This window comes from Pleurodeles waltl, chromosome 7 (assembly GCF_031143425.1).
Source record: "Pleurodeles waltl isolate 20211129_DDA chromosome 7, aPleWal1.hap1.20221129, whole genome shotgun sequence".
NCBI lineage: Eukaryota > Metazoa > Chordata > Amphibia > Caudata > Salamandridae > Pleurodeles > Pleurodeles waltl.
This window is the reverse complement of record NC_090446.1, coordinates 154,842,166-154,857,951: the sequence shown is the minus strand read 5'-3', so window position 1 is coordinate 154,857,951 and position 15,786 is coordinate 154,842,166. Positions and strand designations below refer to the sequence as shown.

The window sequence follows — 15,786 nt, the reverse complement described above, 5'->3', positions numbered from 1 at the left end:
GCAGAGAGCATAAGATGCATCGTCCCTCGGACAGGGCTGGAGTCCATAATGCAGCAACGAACAACAAGCAGAGACACACATCAACAGACGCAAAGCGGGGGTACAGTGCGGTGGCGGGTGGTCAGCCCCACATCTAACGCTGCTGCCAGGACTTGGAGCCCTAATTTCCTTTTTTTCAGGGGTGAGCACTAGAGGGGCACCGAGATAGAGATAGAAACTGGGGAAGGGACTCAGACATTCCTGAACTGAACACCTAGCATGATACAGTATTCCACGTTTACAAGGGGGCGTCAGCCATGCACAAATATGTATTAATCAAACGATACAGGTGGTGATGACATACTCTAATCTTTGAGATGTTATATCAGGGGCAACAGGCACTCTGCGAGTTGGGGAGGTGGGTTGTTCGACACTCACAATGCAGGGTTGCAGGGAGGGGGGCACTAACAGGGATTGTTTTGTTTCACATGTATTACAATTTTTCATACACAAGGTTTACTTACAAATGGTAGAGGCACTGGTCACAGACAAAGGATGTGAGGGCAGATATAGGCAACAGCTGGGAGAGGGACTGCCACATTGGAAACCGACCTCTCAGCCGCTTATGACACACACCAACACTCGAAATCTGACCATCCGGTCTTGGAATGTAAATGGCTTAGGTGGTAAAATTAAGCATATATTGGTCTTGCAACATCTGAAATGTCATGCACCTCACATTGTATTGTTGCAGGAGACACACCTTAAAGGAGGGCCTGGGACCGTTTTGGGTATGTATTGAAGGCACATGCCAATTTTACAGCAGATTCAAGGGTAGTTAGGATTGTGGTCAAGAAATCAGTAGCCCTTACTCCCCACCAAGTGTGGCATGACACCAATGGACGTTACGTGGCATAAACCAGCACATGGGAAGGCACCATGTTAAACGTTTGCTTAGTGTATATGCCCACGCTTGCACAAAAATATATTTTTCGGAGGTGGGAGATCTTTTATTGAGGCTGCCCTGTGGTACATTGATTCTGAGGGGGGGAATCATGAACACTACCATGAACACTGATATAGATAGATCTGGGGGACAAGAAGCTAGTGGTGATGAGGGGCTGCTTCCCCATTTTGTGGCAACACTTGAACTGGTCAATATATGGAGAGCTCACCATCCACAGACACGTAATTACACCTATTACTCCGCGGCTCATCAGAGCTTTTCCCATATAGACTACATATTTCCACTCAACACAAAGCCGGCCCGGTTTCGGGTGACTATGCATCAGGCGAGAGGGATATCTGACCACTCACCAGTGGAGGTCCTTTTAAGGGTACCTATGAGAGACTATTCATTACCACCATGCCTAGATTCATGGAGCCTGTGGGATCGAGAAATAGAAGCCAAATTGAGGAAGGGAGCGGATCTTTACTTCAAAGAGAATGTGGGATCGGTGGCTTCGGCAGGTACCACCTGGAAGGCATTCAAAGCTGTGATTCGGGGACAAGCCCAGGCCCTAATAGGAGCCAAGACACAAAGCTGACATGCGTGAACATAGAAAAATATATTATTAAATTATCAACAATAACCACGAATACCCCAGAGGACAAGTAAAAATTGTAACTCCACCAACACTTAAGGGCTCAGGCTGAAAAGCAGGCTAGAGACTATGCCATTGTAATGCAGGCTATACAAGGTTGGAGAGAAAGCCAGCAGGCTATGGACCTGGTTGGAAGACAGACGCAGAGTTCTTTTGGGTGCTTCCGATAGAGGATGAGACAGTTGTTCCACACACATAAGGGAAAGCCATAGCAGAGACCACATACTATGAAGTTTTCTAGGCATCTTTAACAATGACACATGAGGATAGTGTTGACTTTCTGTCTGACATCCTGCTACAAGGCCTCAACTCAGACGAGTGGGAATTATTAGAGGCATATCTGTTGGGAGAGGAGCTGATTCAAGATGTGAGAGAGCTCCAGTCGGGCAAGGCTCTAGGCCCCAATGGCCGGCCGGTGGAGATGTACAAAAGCATGGCAAGCATAGTAGCCATGCCGATGTTGAACATGTTTCAAGAAGCCCACGAACACCACTGCCTGCAGACAGACCAAGGAACAGTGACAATCATGGTTCTCCATTAAAAAGGTAAGCCCCCGACAGTCTGCAGCTCCTATAGACCTATCTCCTTACTAAATGTGGAGGCAAAAGTGCTAGCAAAAATCCTGGCAATTAGGCTCCGAACGATGATAATCTCACTCATGCATCTGGACCAATCGGGCTTCATGCCCAACAGGAGCACTAGGTTTAACCTCTGACGTCTATATGGGGTGCTCCATATAACAGGGGGCTCCCTGGTAGAGCAGACCACAATGATGGCCTTAGTGCCAAGATAGTGTTCGACTCAATAGAGTGGCACTATGTGTTGGCTACCCTAGAAAGGATGGGATTTGGACCTCGGTCTCTCAATTGGGTCAGCCTGCTATACAATTTCCCCACAGTTAGGGTGAAGGTAAATGAGGCAATCTCCCCACTAGAGTTTGACTTTAGGAGAGGGACCCAGTAGGGGTGGAAGTTATCTCCAAGATATTAGCCTTAGCATTGGAGCCATTGGTGGCATGGATTCGTATGGATCCATTGGTAAGAAGGACACGAGCTCCAGGGGGATAGGTGGAGAAGATCTCTCTGTATGCTGATGACGTACTTCTCAATGTTACGCAAAGCTCCCATTCAAAGGCAAGATTTATGCAGATATTTTGAATATTTAAGGAACATTCAGGATACTCGATTAACTGGTCCAAATCGCTGACATATCCTCTCTCAGTAGAACGCCTGGGGTTACCCCGGGGCTGTGAGGCTCCGGTGGTCATAGACGGTTTTAGATATCTGGGCATCTACATAACACTTGAGGTCCTAGGTAGGAATGTGGCCACCCAACTGGACAAAATCGGAGGAGACCTTTCAAATTGGCGCAAAATCCCACTGACCATGATGGGCAGAGCATTGCTCTATAAGATGATGGTTCTGTCCAGATTTCTATATGCAATGCAGAATACTTCATACAGGATTCCCCCAGAAATATTTAGCAACATTGAGGGGGAGGTCTGCTGACTCCAATGGAATGGGGGTACACCCCGTATAGCCTTAGCCAAATTACAAAAAGGTGTCTACAATGGGGGCTTAGCAGTTCCATATCTGTGGAAATATTATTGGGGGTCACACTTCCAAATAATTAATGAGTGGGTGTTTGCTGACAGACAGGACCCAGCATATAAAGTGGATAGAGACACAATGGGCAGAGGCAACCATGAGGCTTTGATATGTAAAACAAAGAGGACAAGGGACCTCCCACTACATATTTGGGGGGTAGTCAGGGCCTGGAAAGATGCAAACAACTGCATGGTCTGGAAAGAGAGACTCACAGGCATAATCCCGATCTGGCATAGAGAGCTACTAAAGGAAGCGGGAGGGCTGCAAGGATTTCAGAGATGGGAACTGATAGGAACTGAGAACCTGAGTAATGTTTGGAGGGTGAAAAAATTCATAAGTTTTAATGATTTGCAGCACGACCATGACCTAGCTGAAACGGAATGCTATGGATATATACAATTGTCCCAAGCACTCCTGGAACAAATACGAGAAGGTGAGGAGGTACCTGAAGCTTCCCCACTAAAAGACAGGATCCTAACAGAACCCATGCCAGAAAAAGGGATCTCATTGTTATATATGCCACTGGTGAATAATTCACCCGTTCTGCTGGACCAACTAAGGGAGGCATGGGAGGAAGATGTGGGCACCCTGGAAGATGAGGAATGGGATGAAGCTCTCAGGACCCCTCGAGAGATAGCCGTACAGGCTTGGTTCTAACTAGTGCTACTTAAAATACTACACAGAGCGTACTATACGCAGACGATGTTACACAAAATAGGCAAAACACTCACACCGCTGTGCCTGAGAGGCTGCACAGAAGAAGGCACATTCTTTCACACACTTTGGAGGATGCCCGAAGATCAAACAATATTGATCTGGGATCGCTTGGTTGATGTCCTGGGTCTTGGCCGTAAAGGTCCCATAGTATGCCAAGGTGTCTGGGGAATCCACGTGTTTAAAAACAAAGAGATTTGGCTACAACTGGCCGCCAGAGTGGCAAAACGCAACATAGCTAGGGCGATGGGCCAAACATTTGCTCCAACTGCAACAGATTTGCAATCAGATCTAGACTGGTACCAGAGGGCAGAACAAGTAATTAACAAGGGCATGGGCTGTCCCAAACAATGGAAGAAGATAGGGGGAGCGTGGGAGGAATATAGGAGTTAGGTATCAAGGAAAATGTACATCACAGATCATATTTCAGTAAACCCATCACAGGCTGCCTCACAATGTAGCAATGTAGTGTGTTAAATCTATAACTGATGTGATAATGTCCACTTGCTATGTGAACCTTGTTTGCTTGTTTCAGTAAATAGAATTGGTAAAAAAAAAAAATTGATAGCCTGACAACACAGGCCATGGGACTGCCTAGAGGTTCACACCTAGATGTCAGCCACATGATATGTGCATGAAAAGGTTACCATAGGACCCCAGCCCTGCTCTTTATTATTACTTTGACTGCCAACTCCTTCCTGAGCCCAAGCCCCTTACCAGTGACCTCTCCTTCAAAGAGCACACTTTGAAGTGTACTGAAGAGCCGACCTTGCCTCCTCCAGTGGGTGTCCCACCCAGTTCACAGGAATACAGCAGTCCACAAATCTGTTTGAGGGGATTCCTCTACATCATCATGCTCCTTTAGTCAGCCCCAGGTCTCACTAAATGAAACCCAGGATCTTCCATATATTGTAACATTCACAGGTACAAATACACACAGCACACATATGCAACCATTAACATGCTGCACAACCCTACATACCAAGTTGCTGTAGTCCAAAGGTGAGTTAAAAACACAGCAGTGTAACTTTACATGTGTGAGTCTGTAGACCTCACTCCAGTGACACAGGTAGAAAGACTTGTTAACTTTTACTGATTACTAAATGGTATGCTGCCAACACCATGCTCATGCTACTTAACTCCTGGCAAAGGTGGTAGCCTTTCACCCCTCCTGGTCTAACAAGACTGCAATCATTGAGACAGGCCCAACAGCAGCTCGTCCGTACGGGCTGAGGGGCCACGCACCTCACATTTATCCTGGTATGAAGGGTGTCTATCATGCTGAACAAAAAGTCATTCTAACAGACACTCTTGGTTCAGGTTAGGCAGCCGGGAGCTGGACATGTGCTAAATGCGCAACTCCTAGTTGTCTCAGCGGACTTTTGCCAGGCTGAAGAAGTCACAGCTCTTGTGGGTGTGACCTCTTCAGCCTGGCAAAGGTGCCTCAAGGCCCTCCCCCTCACAATGAGGGAGAGTGTCACTGATTGCTTCGGACCTGGGTGCTTCAGTTTTAAGCCCTGAAGTGGCTATGGCTGAGTCAGTGACACCTCATGACAAAGTGCGGTGGGGTCAGCAGTCTCACTGACCCCATCAGCCAATGAGGGAAGTCAGCAGTCCCAACCCTCCTGGGACCGCAGAGGTTTCCTGGCCAGATCTGCTGATCTTGAGGTAAGTTTTTTTATTTTTATGTCTGTTGCATGTGTGCATTCATTCATGCATGTATGAATGCATGTGTATTTGTTAGTGAGTGTTGCGAATGGGTGTGTGAGTGTGTGTGTGAATAATTAGGTGTGAGTGAGGTGTATGAGTGCACGTGTAATCTCTCCCTCGCCCCCTCCCCTATGGCGCCACTGGACAGGCCTATGACATTGTGCACACCCGTTATTCGTGTTCACCCATGACAACAAAGTTCAGCACCAGGGTCCATCCAGTTCAAGCACTCAAGGCAGGTGTACATGTCCATCACCATGTGAGGGACTTTTCCACTCCAACACTCATGTAGTTGGGATCGAATCTCAAGCTAAAGTTAAGGTTGTTTCACATTCCTGGTTGTAGTATACCCAGTGACCTACCTCTATGTTTCATCCTTTTGAAATGTTGCTTTTTGATCCACTAGGTAAACACTGATCGAAACTCCATGATTTGGGACATACTCACTTGTCAGTTTCTGCAGAAATCCTCGGTCTTTTCACCAGTATGCTTCATTGGCAGTTTATAGAACTATAATTTGATCCTATCAATGGGGAGGTTCAGGCTTAATGTGAGTCCACACAACACATACATACCAACTTGTAATCGATGAGCGATTTTGGCCTCAGGGCCATTGGATCCTCTCAGATATTTAGGAAGTAAATCCTGGAGCATGCTAAGTAGAAAAAACATAACAAAGAGATTTCAGATTGACCAAACAACGCAAACAATGAAATCTAAAGTATACTTTCTATAGAAATCTATTTGGCCGGATTTTAAAACATGGCAACTGCAAGATTCAGCAAATAAAATTCTCGAAAGCATAACTGGCGACAACTGATATGAAAACTATTAATTGTTTAAGTTCTTTTTAGTGATCCCTTATTTATTTATTTTCTTGTGGTCCGTAAAATTAATGACGTATAAGAGATTGGGCTATTGGTTGAGGGGGTGAAACTCTACACAAACAAGAACAACAATCCTTGTCAAGGTGAGCCACAAAGGTCACTAAATTAACCTTTGCTTAACCCTCTGGTAGCTTGGCACAAAAGCAGTTAGAAGCACTGTGTTAAGTATTCATGCAGTGCACAAACAGTAATAAAGTGAAAATACAATACAAGAAAAATCCCAGCTTCATAAATTTTAATAAGGAGAATGAGACCAAAACAAAAATCAAATCATTAGAACAGTAGATATGCAATTTCAAAGTTTTAGGTAAGTAAAGTGCCTTAAATAACAAAACGCTACTCAAGGTCATTTGGTGATGATAGACCAAGAGAAAGTCACAAGTTCAGGCAGTCCGCAATGGAGCACGGGCTGGATGTAAGGACCAGGTTAGTCCAGCTGAAAAAATTACCTTCTAAAAGTCCGGTGTGAAGAATCCAGTTTGGAATGGAGGAGGATGTGAGGAAAGCGTTGCATATGGTCGCCGCTGTAGTGCGAAGAGCAGGTTGGACAGCGGTGGCTATCACTGCGGTGACGCGAAGAGCAGGTCAAGCATAGAAGTTGGTCATCGCTGAAGCTTTGGGTCGGTGGTCACAGTGGGCTGCTCTTGCTGTAGCACAAAGTGCATATCTTGCGCTACCATTTATCGCTTGTAGTCATTGTAGCCTGAAGAGTCAAGTTCACCAGAGCTTCGTGGTCGTGGCAAGTGGGAGGATCTCAACATGAACGGACCCATTTGTGGTCACTAAGAGCCCCAAACTTCAAGATTTCTCCTTTTTGTCAGAGAGGCGTGCATTCTGATGCTAGACAAGGATCCAGTACCTGAGGAGGCACGTCTTGGGGATAAGGGATTCTCTCTAGCAGACGTCAGCGCAGCTCAGGCAGGTCCAGTTGCAGCAGGGTAGGTGTAGGGATGCTGGAGCTGGTTGTGTCCTGTAGCTCACAGCAGGAAGTCAGCCAACTGATCCCAGGGTTACTCAAGTCTTCCTTGGAACAAGGAGGTGGTTGAGTTTTCCTTCGGCATGGTAGGCCTCAAGCAACAGAGAAGTCCTCTAGGGGTCCAGGCAAGCTCCTAGCAACAGGGCAGTCCTCTGGGGGTCCAGGCAAGCCTCTCGCAGCAGGGCAGTCCTCTGCAGAAAACGGCAATCCATTTGGTGACTTTAACATGTCCAGGAGTGTACTGAAGGGTTGGTCTGAGGGTCCAATATTTAGACCTAGTGCCATCCTTTGAAGTGGGGAAAACCTCTAGACTAGCCTGAATATAGTCCTGGAAAGTTCCTTTCTTCCCCTGCTAAGGCTCCAAGACATATGGGGTGAAAAAAGGATGGTGTTAGGCTTCTTTGTGTGCATTGGAGACAATTTATTTTTAAGAGTAAGAAGGACAGGGAACTGCTCTGCCCACACCCATCCTATCAAGATGGACCATCCTCCCTATACCTAAGCCCTACTGTATCACTGTCTGAGAGGAATACACAAAGCCTAATATCAGGATTATGTGACCCAGGACCCTGGCAGCAGGCACCAAATCGTTAGGACAAGAAATGCAAACTTTCTAAAAGTGGCATTTTCACAATTGTAGCTTAAAACGTGACTTTACCATTAAAGAGGCTTTAAAACTACAATTTGTTTGAGACCAAACATGGCCTTTCTACCTATTTCCAATCCAAGGTTAGCACTTATTAAATGTAATAAGGTAATTCATTGTTATCCAATAGAAGGGATAGGCCTCACATAGGTAAGAAATGAATTCAGGAGTTTTTCACTACTAGGACACGTAAAACTTAAAAACACATGTACTACTTCAAAAATGCAATGCACCCTTCCCTATGGGCTTTTTAGAGGTTACCTTAAGGGGTGATGTATATGTATTAAAGAGTGTTTTAGGTCCAGCAAAAGGTTTATTTTGCCAGTTTGAGTTAACAGGTTAAGACTGCACTACAGACTGCAATGACAGGCCTAAGACATGTTTTAAAGGGCTACTTCAGTGGGTGACACAATAAATGAATGTCTGTAAAGTCATAAAGAAAATAATGAGTTGTTTCACTTGGATGGATGAAACAAATCTTTTAGAAGCTTGCTCTATCGGCTTTTGGGGGAAATCTGCTTCTGCTTCTGGATTGTCAATGTAGTCATCCCATTCTTGGCTGGCAAACTCAAGAGCATTACCCTTTTCTTTTTCCTCAATGTCAAACTCCTCTGTAGTATTTGCTTCTACTATCTGTGGTGATGGTAAAGATGGTACAGACTGAGATGTTGGTGGTTGTGGAACTGATTGTTGTGGTGGTGTAGCTGTGGTTGTGTTACTTGTGGAGGCTGCTGTAGCTGAGGCAGCACTGGGTGAGTAGATTTTGGTTGTGTTTGAGGAAATCTGAAATAACAATCAGTCATAAGGACCTGAAGATCCTTAATTAGGTCTAAAGGTATGTGAATTACCAGAGGCTCATTTCATGATTTATCATGAAGGGATCCAAGTGTCTCTCATAATGGTAATGTCCATAGTGCAAGGCCTGCCACTGCTCTGGGTGGGGCTCAGAAGAAATTGTAGGTTTCCTTGGATCAAACTGATCCTCTTCCTGGTGATCTTCTTGGCACTTAACTCTCAGATCAGCATTTCCGCATTTTAAACTAACCCTGAGCCAGGCATAATGTATGCAAAGGGGGCCTTCCCCCTTTAGGGAAGCCGGTAAAATGGTGCAAGGAAATCAATGAGATTTCCTTGTGCCATTTATTACGACACTTTTAACGCCTAGTCAAGAGCAGGCTTTAAAAGGGGGCTTCCGTTCTTTAGAATAGACCACTATGTACTCTGCAGGAGTAGCCCCAGTATTTTGGTGCTACTCCTCCAGAGTAAATTAATAGTGTCATAAAAAATGACACTATTGCCTCCTACCCTGCGCCATGGTGCACAGTATTTTAAATACGGCACACACATGGTGGCAGTAGGGGGGTGCTAAGGGGTGCAGGGAAAGTGGCGCTGCACTCGGTGTAGCGCCACTTTACATAAATCTGCCCCTTAGTGTTATAGCAGCATAACTTCTATTTTTGACTGACTCTGTGTTTGTAGTGTGTGAGGCAATACTCAATGATGCTCGAGTGCAATTCTGTTGAAGGTGCAATGTGGGCACCACACATTCTAGGGTATTTCGATTGTCACAGGGAGTTTAGTGCAATAAAGGGACCTATGCAATATTTACTGACAACTGTCTCCGGGTATGGCAACTGCAATACTCACCGGTGGTCCAGTGCAATATTTATTGAAGGCCCATTATGAGCCCGCAATAGGCTGGGTAACTGTGAGGGTAATAACAAGATTGCTGCACAGATGGCCAAAGAGCAATATTACAGAGGTCTAAACCTCGTTCCATCAGTTGAAAGCCTAGGTCACGTAGGGCAACACTTAAAGGTGGTTTCTGCAGGCCTTTAACCATAAGGATCGCAGCTCATTAAGGGGATAAATATCTTATAGACTAACGATGGTCTATAAATTAAATGTGAAAATATGGTGGTATTGTTCGTATTTCTTTTTATTGGGGCACGGCCGTGGGGGTTGGGGGTGATTGCATGTAAATCCTTTTCACTATAATCGTTTCAACTAATCAAACAATCAATACAATTCAGTTCGGGATCAGCAGTGCTATAATCACGTCCAATTGGGCCATCGTCACCTAAATCTTTTAGCCTTCATGTCAAAGAGCTTGCAGCAAAAAAAGTCTGTTAATGCTGGATACCCAACGGTTCAGTTTCAAATGGCTTACACCAGTGGTTCCCAACCTGTGGTCCGGGGACCCCTGGGGGTCCGCGAAGCCTCTTCAGGGGGTCCGCGACGGCTTCGAAAGTTAAATAATATTAGCATATTAGGTCCCCAGCTTTCAGTTATGACTGAGTGAGGATCCTCGGGTTCCAAAAATGATTCAGTGGGGGTCCCCGAGTTCCAGTTATGCTAAAATGGGGGTCCACAGAAGTGAAAAGGTTGGGAACCACTGGCTTACACAGTCCAGGCTTCTGCTAAAGGATTTTCTACTGCGTTTGACTTTGGTGTCCTTGGTGATGCTAGTGCAGGTGTTTCAATAAGAGTTATTAATGAATGTTTATGTATTTCGAATAATGGGTTTATATAGAAAATGAATTAAAGTAGAAAAATAATGCAAGCATTTGAAAATGTGACCTTGAAGAATGGTCATCAGTGTTCACGGAATATACTAATTAATGATTAATACTTATGAAATATTAAATATGTGTTAGACTAATGCAGTAATATGTCATTTTAAGGGTTATGAAGTATGTTTTAGCTTTATTAATTGTAGGCCTTAATTTAGCGAGTTTCTTGGCCTATTTTGCCAGGCCTCATGCAGAAGCTGTATTTCTTAGCATTTAATAAAAATGCTGACCAAGTGAATTAAACTGTGAAATGTCTATTGTATTGTTGAATGTACTTAATAGAAGCTTTTCGTGAGAACCGACTGCTAGGAGATGATGTTCCTGCTAGTGTAACATTTTATGTGTAATATGTGTGAGACTGACTTTCACAGGACAAGAACAATTAAGATACTGACTAGAGTACAGAAGCTGCAACAATATTGTTACCTGACAAGCCAGATGATGAGAACATCGTAAGGAGGACCAATCAGCTGTATGTGAACAGAGAAATATTAGAATTCATGGATTTGACATAGAAATATTATTGGATAAAGTATGAGCATAGATTAACCGACCAATAGAGAATTAGGGGATAGTTTAGGTGACTTTGATATAACAACGCCACAGAAAGAAGACAGATTTAGAAGATGATGATGCAGACTTTGAGAGACGTATTCAGATTTTGAGAGATATTTATCCCGACATTGGGCTCATATCTGAGTGAGAGCCTGATGCCCTGCTGATCGACTGATGACCTGAGGACGAAGACTGATTCTGCTTTGCTGACCCATGCTGAGGATAGGTATAAATTGAAATGTGATTATTATGCACTTTTGCTTTTCTTTCTAGGTACCAACTGCGCTGTTTTGATAGAACCATAGCAAGATATTTTTCAGAATTTGTGTTACTAAATTGTTTTGCATGAAGCCCAACATACTGATGCTAATCTGACGTTAGTTAAGGGCCCTCACAAATGATTGACGATCACAGGGACAGATGTTTGACAAATTATTTTGGTGAACTTCATGTATGTTATAACTTGGTCGCAGCTGACTCTGCTATTGGTTTGCACTTTAACCTTAGAATGTGTTGTAGTGCAAGCTTTGATTAGATTGCGTTTCTTCCGCCGCTTTGGACAACCAGTGCTGTTTTTATATGTGTTTCATTTGATATTGAGATTAATCTACATGACCTTAGCATTGTTAATATAGGGAAATAAACTTACTAAACTTTTACTAAAGCTGTGGTTATTCCGTGACTGAAACGTTATGGTGTGTGACAATTACTGACTCCATTGATTATTGATCTTATTGATTACTAATGATTGTTGATTATGTACTGGAGCTATGGTAAGAACTTCTTAATTGTGAGTCAAAAGGTTCATCAACCTATTTGCGTCCCCTTGTAAGTATACTTATTAAGGTCTGACGCACTAACAGTGATACCATCAACTAAGTTGCAGTTAAAACTGTTTATGGTGGTGTTGTCAAAGGGAGGGGCCCATTAAAGGTAGCACAGCTGACTTGGGGACTATCAATCGTTGCGCTATCAACAATGGGGATTTCAACAACAGGACTGTAGTCAGTGGAGTCATCGACTATGAGCCTGTCAGCAGTGTAGTCCTCAACAATTATTCTGGCTTCATGTATGATGATGCTGCTAACAAGGACTTACTTAATTGCTTTGGATGATTGTGGTGCCAGAGAGGATAGCGAAATCATCTCAAATGAAAACAGTGGCAGGAACATAACAGGACGCGTCATTCACAGCAGTAGCTGAGGAATGTTTCCCTTTAGCCTTTCTAGGTGCTTGCTCTGCAGATTTATTAAGCACCTTAGCAGGGGGTTTCATGACTTAAGACTTTCTTGATGTAGAATGAATGTCCTCCTTATCCATGTTACATTTGTGAATATTGTAAGAGGTGGAAGCAACAATCCTGATTTACTCTTCCACAGATGAGGGAGCTTTTTTTCTCTTGAGATGTTATAGCACTATGCTCTCACATTCATGGAGCGTTTTTAAGAGAATGTTCTGCAGGATTGCCAGTCCTTTCTTTTATACTCATGTGGGTCTGTATGGAGTCTTATTTCAAATGTTCCACATGGCCTAAAGAAGACTTTCCTTGAAGAATCCAACATCCTGGAGGTGAGGGCAAAACCAAGTCCACAACCCACAAAGACAAACATTCAAGGAGAAAACTTCCATAGCGAATGGATTAACCCAGAAAACACACAGAGATTGCAATGTAGCGAACAGTACAGGGCTCAATGGAGACTCCCAGCACTCACAAAGTGCGCCGAAAATCTGAGCGGTAATGATCTCTGGGAGGAGTGGAGTTCATTGCCCCTCAACCTCATTGGCTAAAGTTTGGGCCTTATCAAATGAGGGCGAATGACTACTACACATCCACTTACTGTAGTTGTTTATCTGGGAAACTGTTTTCTCTCTGACTCAGTATGTATGGAGCTTCCCGCTTCAACGATGGGAAAGATTTAAACATGTAAATCTATGAAAGCCAATCCTGAAGAATTATACGGTAGTAAAACCATTTACAGTTATGCATGCCAAGTATAATTTTGAGGATGCGTGACAAGCATAAAACATTTACAGCCATGAAGCGAGGTTTACAGCAGTAAATGGCTTTAAGAACTGGGTTCTGAGAGTACTTACAATCATGTTAACTGCGAAGCTTAAACCATATATAAAACCTGGAAATAAACATGATTTACTCAATAGAAAAGACATCTCCCAGTGCACCTTATCAAACTGCTTAGTTCATCATCTGGAAGGTACATACAGAAGCTGAAGGAACACCTACATGGGCTCAGAACTTTCTCCTTTGAGCATGTGGACAATCTGGTCTCTGATGGACTTCTCTTCATAGCACACAGTGTACTTGCCAGATGCTTCCACGCTCTTCACAATGGATGCATTCCTAAAACAACATCAAGGAAAAGATTCTCTAAAGAAATCAACCAAGAAACATTACCAGATACCACACTGCACCTGCCCTTAATGACACAATGTACATTATTTACAGTGAAACAACTAGTGCAATCGTGGTTGTGTTATTCTTTTAACTTGTATAGTCATCAGAAACATTACAAACTGAGAATGGGATGAACATATTCTTCCACATGGACGTTTTGGCAGCCTTCTTGTGATGTCTCCTTTAGCTGAGAACCTTCAATTGGACGGAATAGTCCTTTTCCTGCATGTCTGAAAAATGATCCCGACTGTGTGCCTCAAAACCAACATTTTTTTACTTTACAGACCAGAACCATTAATAACATTCTAAGTTATAAATTGTGATTTTTTGGGTGAACACTGAGGATGTTCTGTGAAGATGGTAGAATTTATTTGCATCCGAAACGTACAATGACATAGTACTTCTCTGTCAGTCAACAAATTTCTTTTAAAGAAATTTAGGAGATTATTTCCTCCTTCTAATGTCAGGAGTGTGATTTCACATATACAGTTATAAAGCACCTCACAAGGTTATCAATATCTCTTAAATCAATTGTGCATACTGGAATCCATCTGGTTATTGCAAACTCAATACATGGGGTATGATTGCTATCCCAACAGTTACTCAGTCCATTCACCATGAATGCCAGGCGCTCTTCAATATACGTTTATAGCTTACTTAACCCACCTGACAAAACAGAAATATGAAAGATAGATCCAATAGGGTAGGATGGATCCCTGCCAGATTTTTAGAATTACCACTGACTGTAGATGCAGCCCCGCTCTTGTCCTATGCTGGAAACCTCTGATGGCTAAGATGTTTACCTTTTATTTTGTCACGGAATACCTCATTTGTTCTACATAAGAAGCCCAATCCCTGTCTTGTAAAGAAGGTTCCATATCAATTTGGTACTGATCCTATGGATTAATACCTGCTTATCTTTGGTTATGAAAAACTTCTAAAAGGCCCTTTTATTGGAGGCACGTTTTGCAACTGATGAAGTTATCTCTTTTTCTTCATGCTGTGAAATATACATGGCAATCAGTTTGTACATCTTGCTTTTTCTGTGATGACACTAACTCAGTATGATCATCAGTTTTTAGATATTTAAACTGATTTTTCTATTTTTGCTCATTTCACCATTTTGCAAAGCATTCAGGAGTCCTTGCCCTGGTATATACCTTTACATATTAACAAAATGCAATGTGCTCACCTCACTTACAACCAGCTCGCCATGTTTGCATGTACTTTATATTTAAATTACCTGAGGAAGGTCCAGTAGACGTCGATATATATTTGAGTGGAATTGGAGAGCTCCTCGATCATCGCTTCCCGACTGGCAGGGCTGATGCTCCAAAGTAAGCTGGCATTGCTTTTTATTTTAGCGATTATGATATCCTCTGGCATATAGTTCACTATAAACTGCATTGCAGACTTAGGAAGAAGATGGGTATGTTAGCAATATAAATGTGTTAGTACTTTTCACTGTAGCATAGTACAATACCCCTTTATAGATGCATAATAACATGTTCTAAACATAGCCCCAGTTTCACCACGTTTACATGCCTGCTCGTGTTATTTTTGCAGCACAACACAGCGGAAACAGCAGCACCAATAAACTTTCGGTTGCAAATTGTCTATCAAACATTTCACCAAAATCCCGTCATGCGGCGGAGCCCCAGCCCCCGGTAATTTATGCAAAGGAGGCACAGCAGTGCTGAAACAAACAGTGCAAACACTACAGTGCAAACACTAGTAGATTTTCATGCAACATTAGGTCACCCACCACAGCATGATCTGACTTTGTGTGTAATCTTAAAGCCAAATGAAACTACAGACAAACAAGACGCAAGCAGAATCGTGATTAATATTCCTATGTGTAAAATGTGCAAATGCTGCAAAATTCTACCTCTTCTGCAGCTTAACCTTGTTCGGTTGTCCTTACGTTCAGATTTGCAATGGGTATTTACCTTGAATAGAAATATCATACAAGACACCCTAGGGTCACCTTGGCACCATAGTGCAATGTATAGTACTGTGCTAATATCCTGGAATTAACAGTATTGAACGAAACACTGGAGCTAGAAGACCCAATTAAATATTACCACGTTTATATTGGACATGGCCATGGAGAGTGTGGTAG

At 43.2% G+C, this 15,786-nt stretch overlaps 1 protein-coding gene across 2 annotated transcripts in view; it reads right to left on the bottom strand.

The window, feature by feature from the left end:
* The window catches only part of LOC138303899 (piezo-type mechanosensitive ion channel component 2-like), a 733,706-nt gene that overhangs the window by 48,904 nt on the left and 669,016 nt on the right, over positions 1 to 15,786 (bottom strand). For both annotated transcript variants that reach the window (XM_069243434.1, XM_069243435.1), the window contains 3 exons: positions 14,908 to 15,077; positions 13,494 to 13,610; positions 6,190 to 6,269 (listed from right to left, as the gene is read on the bottom strand). In XM_069243434.1, coding sequence (XP_069099535.1) covers positions 6,190 to 6,269; positions 13,494 to 13,610; positions 14,908 to 15,077 — 367 coding nt within the window. The remainder of the gene's footprint in view (positions 1 to 6,189; positions 6,270 to 13,493; positions 13,611 to 14,907; positions 15,078 to 15,786) is intronic.